General features: G+C 41.1%; 1 protein-coding gene across 2 annotated transcripts in view; it reads left to right on the forward strand.

Moving 5' to 3' along the window:
* Window positions 1-9207, forward strand: part of LOC124138071 (inositol polyphosphate-5-phosphatase A-like) — a 156286-nt gene extending 147079 nt beyond the window's left edge. The window contains exons 17-18 of one of the 2 annotated variants that reach the window (XM_046504589.2): window positions 1191-1227; window positions 5037-9207. In XM_046504589.2, the coding sequence (XP_046360545.1) occupies window positions 1191-1227; window positions 5037-5194 (195 nt within the window). In that variant the 3' untranslated portion in view covers window positions 5195-9207. Of the gene's footprint in view, window positions 1-1190; window positions 1939-5036 lie in introns of both variants that reach the window. The other variant, XM_046504587.2, reaches the window with a different exon arrangement.
* The last annotated feature ends 6962 nt before the right edge of the window (window positions 9208-16169 follow it).

Genomic DNA, 16169 nt, shown 5'->3' on the forward strand with positions numbered 1-16169 from the left:
ATTTATCGTTGATCCCACCCAAGTAATATGTCCCTTAGTGGAAGCCAGAGTGTATGATCATGCAAGAGCTGTTCCATTGCTGTGTCACGTGGGATTCCAGGGCAGGATCGGACCCCATGTCCAGTGTTTGTCAAAGAGGCACCAAAAGTGGGGAACAAGTCGTTACAATGTGTGACTCATAGCATCTGTTACGTCGCCAATAGGAACCACCCAGTGTGGATTCTGGGTAGAACTAGTCCCCAGCAGCCTTTGCTGGTCGTTAGAGGCGAGCAAATGGATCGGTGGTCAGCCTCCGTGACTTGGTTGATTGTATGTCTTCATACCCCAATGGCGTGGACTGGTTTTCACTTTATCAATCACTAGATTATCTGGTCCAGACTTTATTTTTTACCGACACCATCATATAGCATGAATATTGCTGTGTCAGGTGTTAAACAACAAACAAACAAACAAATCTAATTAGAACCCCTACCCTTGGATTTCAGTTGGTCTTCAGTACCCTATTGATTGTCTTAATAGGCCTCTATAAAGGATTGTGTTGTCTGGTTCTTTTACTTGACTGATTGTGGGTCATCTTACCCTATAGAGTAGATTATTCCACAGTAGAGACTGCAGATCTCTACTTTAAACCCCAAATTAAAAATATGTTTCAAGTTTTCCACCCTTATCTGGAACCCAAATCTGAATCATTTTTCTCTAGTTGAACCACAGCTTTTATCACCATCCTGTTTTTGTTCTAAATATAAATTTGATAAATTTTATGAAATAATGAAAAAAAAGACTTCTTTTTCTTAAAAATATAAAAATTATTAATTTGAACATTATCAGTTAAGTTGTAATTTATTATGGGGAGGAAGCTCATGAACAAATGTTACATGTATTGAAGAGGGGCGGATGGGGAGGTCGCAGGTCAAATGAATAGGATACAGCCTTGACACAAATCCCTTATATTCATTTGAAAGCCGACTTTTAATTTATAAAAGCCTGCAATTAATCTTTCAAGGCAAGAATAAATGAAAAAAATTGTTTCAGCTAACAATTATTTTGTTGATGGGCTGAAATAGAAAACCTAAAACCTATTTTTTAGCCTGATAACAATGCAGTAGTTAGGAGTGTAATTGTGAGTGTAATAGTGAGTGTATTGTGATGTAATCATGTTAATATGTGTATCCATCTCTCTGTTAACGCAGCCAGTGTACCTGTCCTTGCATCTGAAGCCAGGAAAAGGTAATCTCAATGAGTCGTCCCTCTCGTCCTCCACTAAAACTCCACGCAAAAAGGTGCTATCCATAAATGGGGAACATGTTGAGAGTGATGACATTACGGACATCAATATACATGACTATGCTGTATTTGAGAAAGAGAAAGATCTTGTTCCTGAATTCCGTACCAGTATTCGGACCCGCACAGAGTCTGGGACATTCATTCCTGATTCCTTGAAACCTGAACAAACTAGGGTACGCAGGAAATCTTTTCAGGAAATAGCCATGCAAGTTCGAACTTGCCAGAAAATATTAAGGGAATGGCCGCTGATTCGCATGCGCCATCATAGTTCGTCCTCGGAGGATTTCAGTGATGATGAGGAGAACAATAATGCTGAGGAAGACAAAAGTCCTAGCACCGACATCAAATCTGTTACAACTGACGTATCTCAGGTGTCTTTAGAAGTTGACGACTCGGTCCAAATGACATCTGTCTCCACCCCTTCAGCTTCACCTAGTAGTGACAATGCTAACATTAGCCCGTTGCATGGCAGTGTTACTGAGCATGCTAGGCCCAGCTTCCCTCCCAGCCAATCGTCTGGTAGCCCAACCTCGCCAGCACATGAGTGCTCCAAACTTGTTGGCAAATCGAAGGCGGACTCCGGCTCCTGCTGTTCTTCCTGTGTGTTGTTGTGACCTGATGGTGTTTGTTGTTCGTGCCTCTTCTGTTGTTATCGTGAGTTACTCACCTCTATACTTATTCCTTCAGAACAACATTCACAATGCTACACACTGTCCATACTTACCAATGGCATAGTAGGACCGCTCCAACAGCTCAGTAGATGGTGCGTCAGCTTGTCATACTGAGGTCTGAGTTTGATTCCATTTCGGGATAATTTCAAATTCTGTGCTATCCCGAGAAGCGTCTGTAAAGAGAACTATGCTCCTCAATTTCCAGTCTCTGTAAGTAATTAATGCCATAATAGAAAATTTGCCATTATCTTTGAATAAATTGGGTAATCATTACCTGCTAAGTGTATACTACTCAAAAGACACTGAAGAACACCTGATTCTTTCAAAATTACTATAGTTAATCTGTCATGCCAGAAAAAGTTGGGGTATCCTTAACTTGTTTTGAGTAGTATTGATACCTTCCACATACATGGGCATTTCTCTGTGTGAACAGTGTGTAGCAATGTGGATAACCTCTAGGAAGATATGTGGCATGTATACAGCTCAACGTGTGATAGGGATACCGAGTGTTTATTCTAGTACAATACTGTTTGATGTATCATGGAATAAGGACATCCCTATCAAGAGTTGAGTGTTATATCACCTTCTATTATACATGAATTCGCTGATGCTTTGTTTGAGAAAGCAGTTTGGAGATAAAGCTTGCTGTATGAAGCAAAGTGGAATTCTTATAATACACGACCATGTATCTTCCTAGAAGTGCAAGAACTGTAGAAATTGATGCTAAGTGAAACTGATTTGATACTTCTACAGTTCTTGTCGACAATATTCTGCTTGATTTTGATTTACTATGCAATTCAAATCTTGTGTTTGCTCAACTTTCGTGTGTATTTTCATTTCCTGCCATTTTGATTCTTTTGTCTTTTTATATGTGAGTTGTCTTTTTATTTATTTTTTATTTATTTTATATTCTATTTTTTGTATTTTATACTATATGTTACTATATTGGAGCTTGCTGAATTCCAGCTGACATATATATAGGCTGAGTTTAAGAGTTTGACATACTGGAATGACTGGCTTACTCACAGAGCATGTCTGATGTGTTGGCTGTCAGAAGGTGTGGTGGCACAGGGGGCAGTGTGGTCACTTATCATACACGTGTCCTGGGTTCTATTCCCCACATACATTGTGTAATGTTACCTTGGACTCCATTGCGATACGACACATTAGCAAGAATTCAAACATAACATTGTATCCACATACATTCAGCATTTTAGAAGCTGTAGTATCAATGAAGACAATTTACTTACAGATTTCAGACCGCCTCCGTGGTCTAGCGGTAGAGCGTCCGCCTGGAGAGCGGAAGGTCCGGGGTTTGATCCCCGGCCACGTCATACCAAAAGACGTTAAAAGATGGTACTTGTTGTTACCCTGTCTGGCGCTCGGCATTAAGGGGCGAAAACAAGGACTGGTCGGCTCGGCGTCAGTATACTGTGTCTGAGTGGGGTATTTATGTTAAACTGCGGTATGGTATCTCAGTGGGCTAGCACTATAAATTGGCATCAGTCCGGGCTAGTACAAGCAGCCACACACACGTACATGCACGTCGCTATATAAGTGCAATAATCTTGGACGCGACATTAAACCCCATTTCACCTCACCTACAGATTTCAAATTTATTCTTTCAATGAGATTGGTACAGATAATAGTAACTTTGTCACGGAAGAAGCGCTGAGTCGACTCTGGTTTAAGGTTTAAACAGTGGGGTTTCAATAGATTTGGACACAAACTGTATTAGAGTGAAGGATAATGGTCCCATTCTCAGGTTTGAAATAATTAACTCTGTTGTGATCCTGATGTAGTTAGAGCTATTTCTTTGCATGGGGTAAACAATATGGTACCATGTCCAAGACCTGTTTGTGTCGTGTTTATAGAATGTGTTGTAATTCCTTCATTTTGTCTTCCCCCCATTATCCCCAGGCTAATGGTCAACACCTGACTGGACATGACAATTTGACTCAACACCTGACTGGACATGACAATTTGACTCAACACCTGACTGGACATGACGATTTGACACTCCATCCTAAATTTATTTAGAACAAAAAAGGTGATTTCAGTATTCGTTCATCACACCAAAGACTTTTGTTCAAAGGTGCATGGGCACAGTTGGCCCCGTCGTCTAAGGCACCACATTTTGCTGTCCAGAGTTATCTCCCTTTGTCACACCAGAAGCCTATCATCATGGGTTCAAATCCCGTATCTGTCTGAATTTGTTCCAAGGTTTGTCAGCACCATACCAGTGCTCGTGGGTTTCACCTGCATCCTTTTGGGTTTTCCTCCCACATTAAGCTGACACGCCATGATAGAACTTGAATATTGTTCAAAGTGTGGTTAAACCCGCTTCACTCACTCACTCACTAACTCACTCCTACATGCAGTGCATGAATTCCAGTTTGTGTCCCATGAGCTGGAATATTGACAAAAGCAGTGTCAGACTTCTATAACTATTCCAATATTAGACTGGAAGGGTACATTGATGCTATGTTTCTCTCTCCACAAGTCTCGAGTCTGTTTGGCTGGGCTGGTATGTTATTATCTCCCTTGTGCTGGCTGTGGCAATACATTTACACTCATTAATTCTTTCATTACTAATGGAATGATGGGATGAGCGTGATCTGCTCGTAGTTTGGCTGGGCTCTTTGGCATGAGGCTTTGTAAATCTCTGCAAATCTTGCTCTACTGCCAGTGAACTGACAGTGTAATGTTCTGATCCTGGCCAGCACAGGAAGTGAGATTCCACAGACACACCAGCTACAGGTGAGACTTCACTATCTTCTCTATGTAATAAGGGTGGCCCAGTGGTCTTAGGCTATGCTATTTGCAGGGCAGAGTTGTGTCCCTTACCCCTGCCAGGATTTGCTGATTTGCCCTTGAGTAATGATCCTTGCTCTGTCAGCACCTTACTGGAACATGTGATTTACTCACTTACACTCTAGTACAGCTGAGAAATGGCTGAATAATGCTTAAAATCAATTCCTACTTGTCACATGTTTTGGGCAATGATACCTTGCACACAAGAACTTTGTTTTTCTTGAAGTTAGCTTCATGATTGTTATCCAGAGATAATGTCTGTTCCAGTTCCGACACCGAAGGCGGAGTTGGTGCAGCTCCCCGGGGCGGGGGATATCATCATTCCCAGTACACAGGTGAAGATCTCAGAGGTGGACACCACACGCTACATCCACATCAGGCAGGGGGACAGCTCCACGCGCGTCTTCCGGGAAACATCCGTATGACGGCAGAGTCTCTTGGTGTCACACAATTGTTGGCAGTTCTTTGGAGTGAGGTCTGTATGACAGTATGTCAAGCTCTTGGTGTTCTACAACTGTCATTCAACTTACAGATGTCGGGAGCCATGTCTGTATCTCCCATTCAAGTCGTTCAGTGATCTTTGCGAGGGATGTCTTCATGACTTTGTCCTTGACTACAACAACAGTGTCATGTAATCAAGTTTAGATGACCCTCTGACATCAGCAGGAGAGGCGATCTTCTGAAATCTACAGGGAAGACGACCTTCACATCTGCAGTAGAGAAAGGCCTAGTTTTGACTTATGCTGTAGATGGCAGCCAAGCTGGACTGTCCAACTATTGAGCACTTTCTGTGGGTCAGCATGACAGTGTTTTTGTGTATGACATTTTATACAGTGTCATCAAGTTGAATGAGATCATTGGCTGATCCAAAAGACAATACCTGTATGACAGCATAGTGGAGTTAGACAATCGAAACATGGACCTGTATGACATCATAGTTAGGTCAGCCAACAGAAGTAGGACCTGTATGACATCAGAGTGGAGTCAGCCAATAGAAGCAGGACCTGTATGACATCAGAGTGGAGTCAGCCAACAGAAGCAGGACCTGTATGACATCAGAGTGGAGTCAGCCAAGAGCAGCATGGACCTGTTTGACATCCATGGATGTCCCAGTTTTGATTCTTTGTGGAGCAAGCACCTGCTCTGGGGCTGTTACAGATTGTGTTGACATTGTACATGTAAGCAGGATTGGAGCCAGTGTAGTGTTTGGAGCCGTTCTGGGCAAATACTGTGGCATCCAGATCATGCATATTGTGAGAGTGACTCCAGGTCGTGTAAGAATAATTCAGATAAAAACAGCTCAGGTGTTTAAGGTACTGTGGTGAGTATACTGATGAAACAGTTTCACTTGCATATCTCTTAAATGAGTTAAAACCCAAGAAGTTGAAAAGCATCTCTTTACAAACTGAGACGTGATTGAAGCATTTGAAGGTCAACCCGGACGTAACCATGAAGGCAGTTCAAGGTTAATCCTTGTCACACTCGGACGGAACCCTGAAGGCAGTTCAAGGTCAATCCTTGTCATACTCGGACGGAACCCTGAAGGCAGTTCAAGGTCAATCCTTGTCATACTCGGACGGAACCCTGGAGGCAGTTCAAGGTCAATCCTTGTCATACTCTGACGTAACCCTGAAGGCTGTTCAAGGTCAATCCTTGTCATACTCGGACGGAACCCTGAAGACTGTTGGAGGTCAACCCTAGTTGTTTTTACACCATACATAGTGCCATATAGGAAGTCTTGTTTCTGTGCAATCATGTCATCTGAAAATTTGAGTATTGTAAAGAATGTGGTCATGTGTTTTTGTACTCCAGAAGGAGAAAAGAATTATTCATCTTTCAAGTAATGATCAAAATTAGCCTGTTGTCCAGAAAGCACCTGCTGTGTTAGGAAGGAGGGTCTAGTGTGGTGTGTACTCTCAGTGGACCAACGGTGAGTCATTGCAGTATACACCTTCCCAGCATAGGAAACATACCTAAGTCCGTTCTGGCAAATCAAGTTACACCACACATAGAGATGGGCACAGTGGATTTCTAGTCAGGTCTGTGTATCATGCCATGACAAAATTACTTCTATTTCTCAATTAAAAATATCATAAATTTGAACATTATTTAGAGTCTGGTCATTTATTAAAGGGGGAGGAAGGTGTTCATAAAATTATTTTTACATGTATTTTTTTTTTTTTTTTTTTTTTGCAGAGGGGGGTTGTGGTTTTGAAAAATGTAACTTAAAATTATGGGATGGGGGTGGGGTTGGTGTCAGCAAAATATGATACAGTAATATATAGCCCAGCAAATCTGTTAATCTGGTCTGAACATGGAATACCATAGCTTGCAACTTTCATTGTCATGTTTCTATAAATACAAAATGAAATGTACAGTGGTAGAGCGGCGCCGTGTATCACTCCACGATCTATACCAGCCTGTAATACTCCGGGTGTAAAACTTCACATCGTATACTCTTCTGGGTGTATAAACCAGCTCAGGTCATGTGTATATATATAATTTAGTCGTTTAACCATCCGTGTTGTTCATGTTGTTGTTGTTGTTGTTGTTTGTATATATGCTGTTAAAGATTGTTGTGTATTGCGGCCTGTTTCAGACTGGTCAGTAGCAGGGATGTGGTTGTAGAGCGGCAATTAATTAATGGCAAACATTTTTATGAATTTTTAGAGGGTCGACAAAACTAGAGGCATTTAGCCTGAGGTAATATATTGAAAGATCAGTATTTCTGTTGTTTACAATGGTTATGAAAAACAGTTTTTGTTAAGCATTCAAATATGTATTTTTAATACATACACCGTTAATATACTGATGGAAAGAAATTAGGGAACAGTAAGGGAATATTAGTTTCTCCTTCTTTTTTCTTTCTTTTCTTTTTTTTTCTGGGGGGGGGGGGGGCATTTGTCTGCTTGTCTGTATTTATCAAAAGGATAACCAGAGGTTGTTTCACTAATAGACTAATATATATACTATAGGCCAATATTTCAGTGATACTTTTTAATATGAAGAATCTTTATTGAAGTGGCAGTAGACAACCTCCTGTGATATTGTTGTGTTCCCTTATTTCAGATTCAGATTTTTTCTATTAGGGCTGGGGCAGGTCCAGGTTTACTACCTGGATACCCCGCCCCCCTATTGCCCGACCCTACCCGGGTACCCACCCCCCTATTACCCGACCCTACCCGGGTACCCACCCCCCTATTGCCCAACCCTACCTGGGTACCCACTCCCCTATTACCCGACCCTACCCGGGTACCTGCTGTAGGTCTCAAGACATAGGTACAAAATAGCCGATTGGGAAATATTTGACCGTACTCCTGTCAAAATAAATATAGATACACGTATAAACCGATCTGGTCATGCATACACTGAAGTTGACTGAAGTTATATCATTATGAAGGAAATTGTGTATAGTCTGAAAGAAATGTGAACATTTGTCGCTTATAATGTAACCATAGAGATCTCGATAATTTTTGCTTTTAAACAATATATCACGTGACTAACCATGGGTCCGGGTAGTCCTGTGGGTACCTGTGTCCTACTCAGTACCCACCTGACCCGAGTACCAGAGTTACCCGTCCCAGCCCTAGTTTCTATGTATATTCAGTATATTTCCAGTTCTGTTTATTCCTGCATGTGTAAAGTACTGCAGTGGGTTCTTCCTCTATACACTGACGCCTTGTTCAGTCAGTTTATTGGGAATAAACAAATCAATTTTTCTCTCAATCAATTTTCTGATAGATCAATCAACATGTGCAATGCATTTTGCCTTTGATATTCAATCTGTAATTGCATTCTTATGTGGATTTATTTTGATGAATGTATTACTACAATCAGGGCTAGTATTATGGCATGTTCAATAGATATTTTGTTTTTACTTACATACATGCACATACATATTTCTAAAATCAAAACCTTTTCATTTATTGTCCATGTGTTTCATATGCTTTCGGCATACCAAACCAATATTCTCATGTGTGTTATGCTGCCTGTATATACCTGTTTTATTGTGTTATCTACGGTTATATATTGTTGTTTCTTGTATACATCATCTCTCCACACCAGTGCATCACAAATGTGATACTAAATTGTTCTTTTCAGGAATATAACTAAAATAAGTGTGATCGAGATATTATGGCCATTATTTTGTTCAGTAATTACTCCCTTGATCACACTGCAGGAAAACGAACCGATTTTAATGTAAATTTAATGAAAGCTATATAAATATATAAAGTTGAGTTAGGCTAGTGATTAAAATCTTGCCTTGTCACGAAGACCCCAGTTTGATTCTCCATGTGGGTGAAGTGGGTGAAGGTCATTCTTCATCCCCCAATAGGGGGCACGGGTGGCCCTGTCGTCTAAGGCGCCGCGATTCGCTGTGCAGAGTTGCGTTCCTTGGGCACGCCAGAAACCTATGATTGTGGGTTCGAATCCCGGTTCGCCCCAATTATGTTTCTAGGTTTGTCAGCACCATACCCGTGCTCGTGGGTTTCACCGAAGTGGTAAACGTCTGAGACCTGCATCACTTCGGGCTTTCCTCCCACATTAAGCTGACACGCTGTGATATAACTGGAATACTGTTAAAAGCGGCGTAAAACCCAACTCACTCACCCACTCATCCCCCAATATGGTTGGAATATTAAGCAGCTTGATACCAAACTGAGTCTCCTGAAACTCTGAGAACACCGGTGATGGCTGTTGGAGCTGTTCAAACTGGTCCCTTCAGGTACAGGGGACGAGGTAGCCTTGTGGTTAAAGTGGTCGCTCGTCACGCCCACAACCTATGTTCGATCCCCCACCTGGGTACACGGTGTGATGCCTCTTTTGGGTGTCCTGCCATATTGCTGAAATATTGCTTTAAGCCGAATAAAACCATACTCACTCAAATACAGGGAAGGACAGATTACGAAAGACTTGTTATGTTTCGGCCTGGAGCTACATAGATTAATCAAAGGTTAACAGTGTGTTTCATCTGTATGATGGGTCACTGTAACTTGGCAACCCCTGAGGTTGTTAGACTGAGATTACAACACGGCCATGTTAGTCTCTGTTGTCTGGAACAGTGGTCCATAATTACTCATTGTCTGATAGTAATGATAGCAATCTCATGTCAAAGTGTTTTCGAACATGCGGATATTTTTACTACATTTTTTAATTCAGTTGTCATTATTCATTTTTGAGTTTTGATCAGCAAACATTTGTAATTGTATCCTGTACCCTAGCTTCAAGACTAATGAGACTAAAACTACAAAACTATAACCCAATTATTAATCAAGTTTGTGTTAACCATTATGTAGACACCACTCACAGCTGTAAAGTAGTTGTACAGAAAAATGTATCATTAATATTTAGGGAAATCCATTGGCAAAGAATACAATCTCCATCAAAGATCCAGGCTGTGGATCCTGATAGGGATGCTTAGTAAATCTAAGTACCAATAAACACTACATTTCTTCATTGAGTTTCTTATTAAGTTCCATCCTTGGATTTCACCAATGGATAATTCATCTGCTGGCCAGCTGGCCAGTGTGGGAGATGTCACTGCAGGAGGCAGGTGCTGCCCTCTGGAGGCATGTGCTGCAACAAGCTGTAGAGTTGCCTCCACTTACCTGCGAGTTGGTGCCAGGTTTGCAGTATGGTGCTTTGTCTATGAAGACTGTACCAGTTCCCCGGGATTGTACCATATCTGCAACTCCCTCCAACACTAAGATGACATGATGACTACCTGACACACTGTTCAAAGCAGCATTATTATCTCAGAAACCTTCGATTCATTGCTTTGTTAAACTTCCGTTCAAGGCAGCATATAGTCTGTGTCTTCAGTTGGTGTCAACATTTTAAAATTATCACCTCAATAAAAATCACTCTATCTGTTCAACTGACCAAGTTTGTGTCATTCTTTAAGATGATGTATGTATGTTTCCGGACTTGCCTGAAAGGGTTGGTCATTCAGAAAGGAGTCGAGTATGAGTGTACTCAGTTATGCTACACATAAATATCCTTACCTTTTGAATATATCTCTATCTGTTTTGCCACTAAACATGAAGTTCTATTGGTCTGGCAAGATCTTGGAATACCATAGCTTGTACTATCAAGATCATGTTTCTATAAATTTCAATGGATTGTACAGTGTCTGTTTTTTTGTTTTATTCATGGCTCCCACGTGGAAAAATTGACAAATTTGGGGCAGACAAACCATCCTCTAAACTGTGTGTCCCATCCCTTTAATCCCCCCCTTCCACTCTTGGCCAAACTCTTAGTTTTGTTCCAGTGGTCAGAGTTACCTCCCTTAGCTGCCAGGATCTATTGGTCGATGGTTCAAATCCCAGATCCATCTTGACCATGGATCAGAATAAATAATTTCCTCAAGTTTGTAACAATTATTTGAACCAAGTTTAATCATTATTGCCCTGAAATTTATCACTGAAAACAATTTTAACTTGTGTATGGTTTTAATAATTGACCCTTTTTTCAATTTTCTAAACGCTCAGGACATATATTACAGCGAATATGGGAAGTGAAATACTTTTCAGTGATGCTAGACCACACTCACTCAAGCTATATATGAACATTCAACTCCTAACACCTCTTACAAGTCACAGGGGCCGTCGGGTAGCCTAGTGGTTAAAGCGTTTGCTCGACACGCAGAAGACCCGAGTTTGATTCCCGACATGGGTACAATGTGTGAAGCCCATTTCTGGTGTCCCCCTGGCGTGATTTTGCTGGAATATTGCTAAAAGCGGCTAAAACCATACTCTTACAAGTCATGTATATCACTACCTCGACATGATTATCTCCCCTGATAAACGGTGGAGATTTCCTTGTGTGATGAAACAAAACCTGAATCAATAGATTTTAGGAAACCTAAGTTAATCCTTTCGCTTAGTTTTTCCTTGGTTCATTTTGGGGGGGCAGTTTACCTGTTTTTCTGGGGCCTATTGGTTAAAGCGTTTGCTCGTCACGTCAAAGACCCCGGTTCGATTCCTCACATGGGTTCAATGTGTGAAGCCCATTTCTGGTGTCCCGCGACAGAATTTTGCTGGAATATGCTAAAAGTCTTGTAAGACCATACTCACTCACTCACTCACCCGTTTTTGTAGCGCCAGATTGATATTCCAGAAGATGTCTGCATTGACTGTCCACTTAAAAACCTGGAAGCAAATTCAGATTAATCCCTAAACTGGGCTAGGTCATTAGTTTATCAGTTGGTACTAAAAACATTTTGTATATTTTGTTCATATGTACTTCTTATTTTCATCCATCTACATATACTACTCAAAAGAAGTTAAGGACCACCCAATTCTTTCATATTACAATAATTTATCATGACATTAACTGAGTAATATGAAAAAATCATGTGGTCCTTAACTTCTTTTGAGTAGTATATGTAGATCACTTTAAGTATGTATAATTTGATTCAAGTTGATGGCGTCCTGTTCAGGGAGTGTTGAAGTGTATGTTTCAGAGTCTGTGAAAGGGTAAAGTGTGCTGTTGTGTACATGTCATCAATTGTTTGTCCTTTTTTGTGCTCATCCTTGTTTTGCTTGTATGAAAGTTCCATTTGGACATAATATGAAAATGTATTGCATAATTAGATTCTCATTGTCATATAGAAACGAATGTCACAATATTGGACTGTGGTGATATGTCAGAGCTGACCCTGTTCCATGATTGTCAGAGGAGCTTATTCAAATGAGTTGTGGACGTCTTGGTTAAGCGCAATCTCATTAAAATCAGATCTTAGTTCTCGCTACTGCTAAACAAAGATCTGAGGACACCCTATTACGGGTCACGTCAGACCGACCTTTCGCGAACTTTGACCGACCAATGGAATGACTGACAAGAATTTGACATTAGCCAATCAGAAAGCAGCTTTCTCGTGCTTTACGGCACTAATGTCTAATTGGCGACTACGCTTAGAAACATATTTTGACAAAGTCTCGATTAAAAAATTGAAACCTGAATAAAAGAACATTCTGGAATGGCAAATAGAAGGTCTAGCTTGTATGGATTCAGTCGTATTAAAGCCTGTAACTATTGTTCGGAATACCCGTGTTAAAGTTTTCGAGGCTACATGATTAGGAATCACATTCCGACTGTCACTTTATGATCTGGGAAGCAACGCTCTGATTGGTCGGATGAAAGGTCGCTCTGACATGACCCCTCATGGGATGTCCGCAGATCTTTGTTTAGCGGTAGTGAGAACTAAGATCTGATTAAATGAGATTGGGTTAAGCGTTGCGTGGATTGTTGCTCATGCAAACCATGTTTGCCAACCAGGACTCATTTACTTACAGGCCGCTATGAATATTGCTGGACACCAGTGGTAAACAATAATCACTATACACTTGCACTTCTGGTCAAACCCCAATGAAACCACTTGAAGATCCGGGGTAGAATAGGTCTTCAGTAACCAATGCTTGCCATAAAAGGCAACTATGCTTGTCGTAAGAGGCGACTTACGGGATCTGGTGGTCAGACTTGCTGACTTGGTTGAGGCATGTCATCATATTTCAATTGCGAAGATCGATGCTCATGATATCAATCACTGGATTGTCTGGTCCGGCCCGGCCCAATTATTTAAGGATCGCTGTCATATAGATGGAATATTGCTGAGTGTGACGTTAAACAACAAACAAACAAACAAACACTTGTTTTACTTTAAGAGACAGCTTCAATAAACGGGTTCTCAGTCTCCTAGAACTGTGACAGACCATCAGTGTGATAAGTGACTTTGTAACCTACAGCAGCATTAGTCACTGTGAAGAGTTGCTGAGTCAGCATCATAGGTTAAAAAAATCTCAGCTTCCCTGGGAATACAAACTTCAGGACATATGTACTCGAGTTTAACCATGTAGTAATAGGTATTTCTTCCACATTTAGCTGGCCTGTCATGATATTACTGAAATATTCTTTTTACAGGAGTGTTTAATTCCCCTCAATTCAACAGATTATCTCTGCAGAACTCTCTGGGTATATTTGTGTCGATACGCTACGATATCCTCTAAATACAACTTGTATTGGGTGGAAGTGCCTGTAGGCTAATGCACTGGCTTGTCACGTCCTCGAACCAGACTGGTTGCCCCACATAGGTACAATGTTGGTATCCACCCCTTCACGTATTATTCATCTTGATGTCATGTTGGATATTTCCTCATGTCCTAGACCCTATTGATCAGGTTGTCCACTGCACAAACTGGACGACTGTGAAGTTTTGTCAGTTTCAGTGTTAATCTTTGACCATTACTGTAAATGTTTTTTGGCATGTGTGTAGCATGAGTTATGTCCCTTGAAGGTGAGATTGTCTTGGAGATTCTCTGTCCCAAGATGTTATGTCCCATAATTTAGTGTATGACATCACACTATGGGACGGATTCTGTGTGTCAGCAGGTTTAAATTTCCTCTTTTCTCTTGATGTTTATTCAAATTATCACTCCAATCTTGAAGTCCTGTTTTTTAATGTCAGTCTGTAAATTGCAGTTTGAGACTGAGGTAGAAATTTACACTTATGACACATTGAACATTTTGTATGCATTCATGACTTTATGTATAACATAAACATAACGTCTTTTTCAAGCCATCATGATCAAACCTGCAGTTACTTCAGTGTGTTACCATGGTTACTCGTGGCAGCACACATCTCCCTAACCTAAGTGCGAGCCACCATACTTTGTCTACATCAAATGGAAAGTAAAGCTTCTGTTAATACATTAACTTGTGTTGTGTCTTTTGTCGATTTCTAATATTACGTTTTATTAGACATGGAGAATAAGTGACTGAGGTCCTTGATTATCCATTGTATTACACCTCCATAATGATGAATACATGCCTGGACCCTTTCCCTACCATCACCAGTAGCCTGAACTATCATTGTGATGTAGCCTGACACAAAACTGACCATAGCTACATAGCCCAATATAAAACCTTTCAGAGCGACATAACCTCATACAAAACCTATCAGAGCAACATAACCTCTTACAAAACCTACCATAGCGACATAACCTCTTACAAAACCTACCATAGCGACATAACCTCTTACAAAACCTACCATAGCAACATAACCTCTTACATAACCTACCATAGCGACATAACCTCTTACATAACCTACCATAGCGACATAACCTCTTACAAAACCTACCATAGTGACATAACCTCTTACAAAACTTACCATAGCGACGTAGCATGATATAAATACTACCATAGCAATGTAGCCTGAAACAAAACCTACCATAGTGATGTAGCCCTCTTACAAAACCTATCAGAGCGACATAGCCTCATACAAAACCTACCATAGCGACGTAGCATGATACAAATACTACCATTGCAACGTAGCCTGATACAAAACCTACCATAGCGACGTAGCCCATGACAAAACCTACCATAGCGACGTAGCCTGATACAAAACCTACCATAGCGACACAGCCCATTACAAAACTTACCATAGCGACGTAGCCTGATACAAAACCTACCATAGCGATGCACCTGATACAAAACCAACCACAGTAACATAGCTACACCAACCATAGCCACCACCAAAGTTACATTGATGTGAGAGAGAGATCCTGTGCTAAGATACCAGGAGCACAGATGGAGACCACATTTCCTGAAACATAGCTTGTGAATGGGTCGAGTGTATTCATCATTATACAATGGAGACATTATGAACTGGTTAATCAAGGATGGCAGATGGAAGGAGAGAGTGTAGCTGACTCTGCTTTGAGCAGTTTTTCAAGGATGTCATCGTGTATTGCCTTAGTCACGACAAGAAAGCAGTTTGATCTGGGATTCAGACTCACAATCTGTAGGTTCCTGCCAAGGGACATAACTCTACATATGAAGTTCAGACAACTGTCCAAGCTATGCCCAATGTTAGTGGATTGTTCATGTAACCGTGAGCAGGTGGAGTGAGTCCGTGGGTGACTTGGTGAACGCCACAGGTGGTAACATATTCCAGCTATACCATGGCACTCTGTAAATATTCACCAGAAAAACCAGTGACTTGGAGACCAAGTAATATATCACCTACATCAGCACATGACAGGAAATCAGCCAAGTCACTGAGCCGGAGACCCGTGACGATCCAGTGGAGAATAGGTCTTCAGCAACCCATTCTTGAAGGAAAAGGCAACTAACAGGATCAGGTGGTCAGGCTTGCTGGCTTGGTTGATGGATGTCATCATATTTCAGTTGTGTTGATCGATGCTCATGATGTCAATCACTGGACTGTCTGGTCCAGACTCGATTATTTACACACCGCCGTCATATCCTCTTTAGTTGTTCGGTACCACAAGCATAGGATTATGCAAACTTTGCTTCCAGAATCAACACATGGCAGCCACAAGTCTGGTTAGACAGGACTAACACCAAGTTTCTGAAAGGTATGTCCCACAAGATGTGACA

Source organism: Haliotis rufescens, unplaced genomic scaffold (genome assembly GCF_023055435.1).
Source record: "Haliotis rufescens isolate VD_foot unplaced genomic scaffold, xgHalRufe1.0.p SCAF_12, whole genome shotgun sequence".
NCBI classification, from domain to species: domain Eukaryota; kingdom Metazoa; phylum Mollusca; class Gastropoda; order Lepetellida; family Haliotidae; genus Haliotis; species Haliotis rufescens.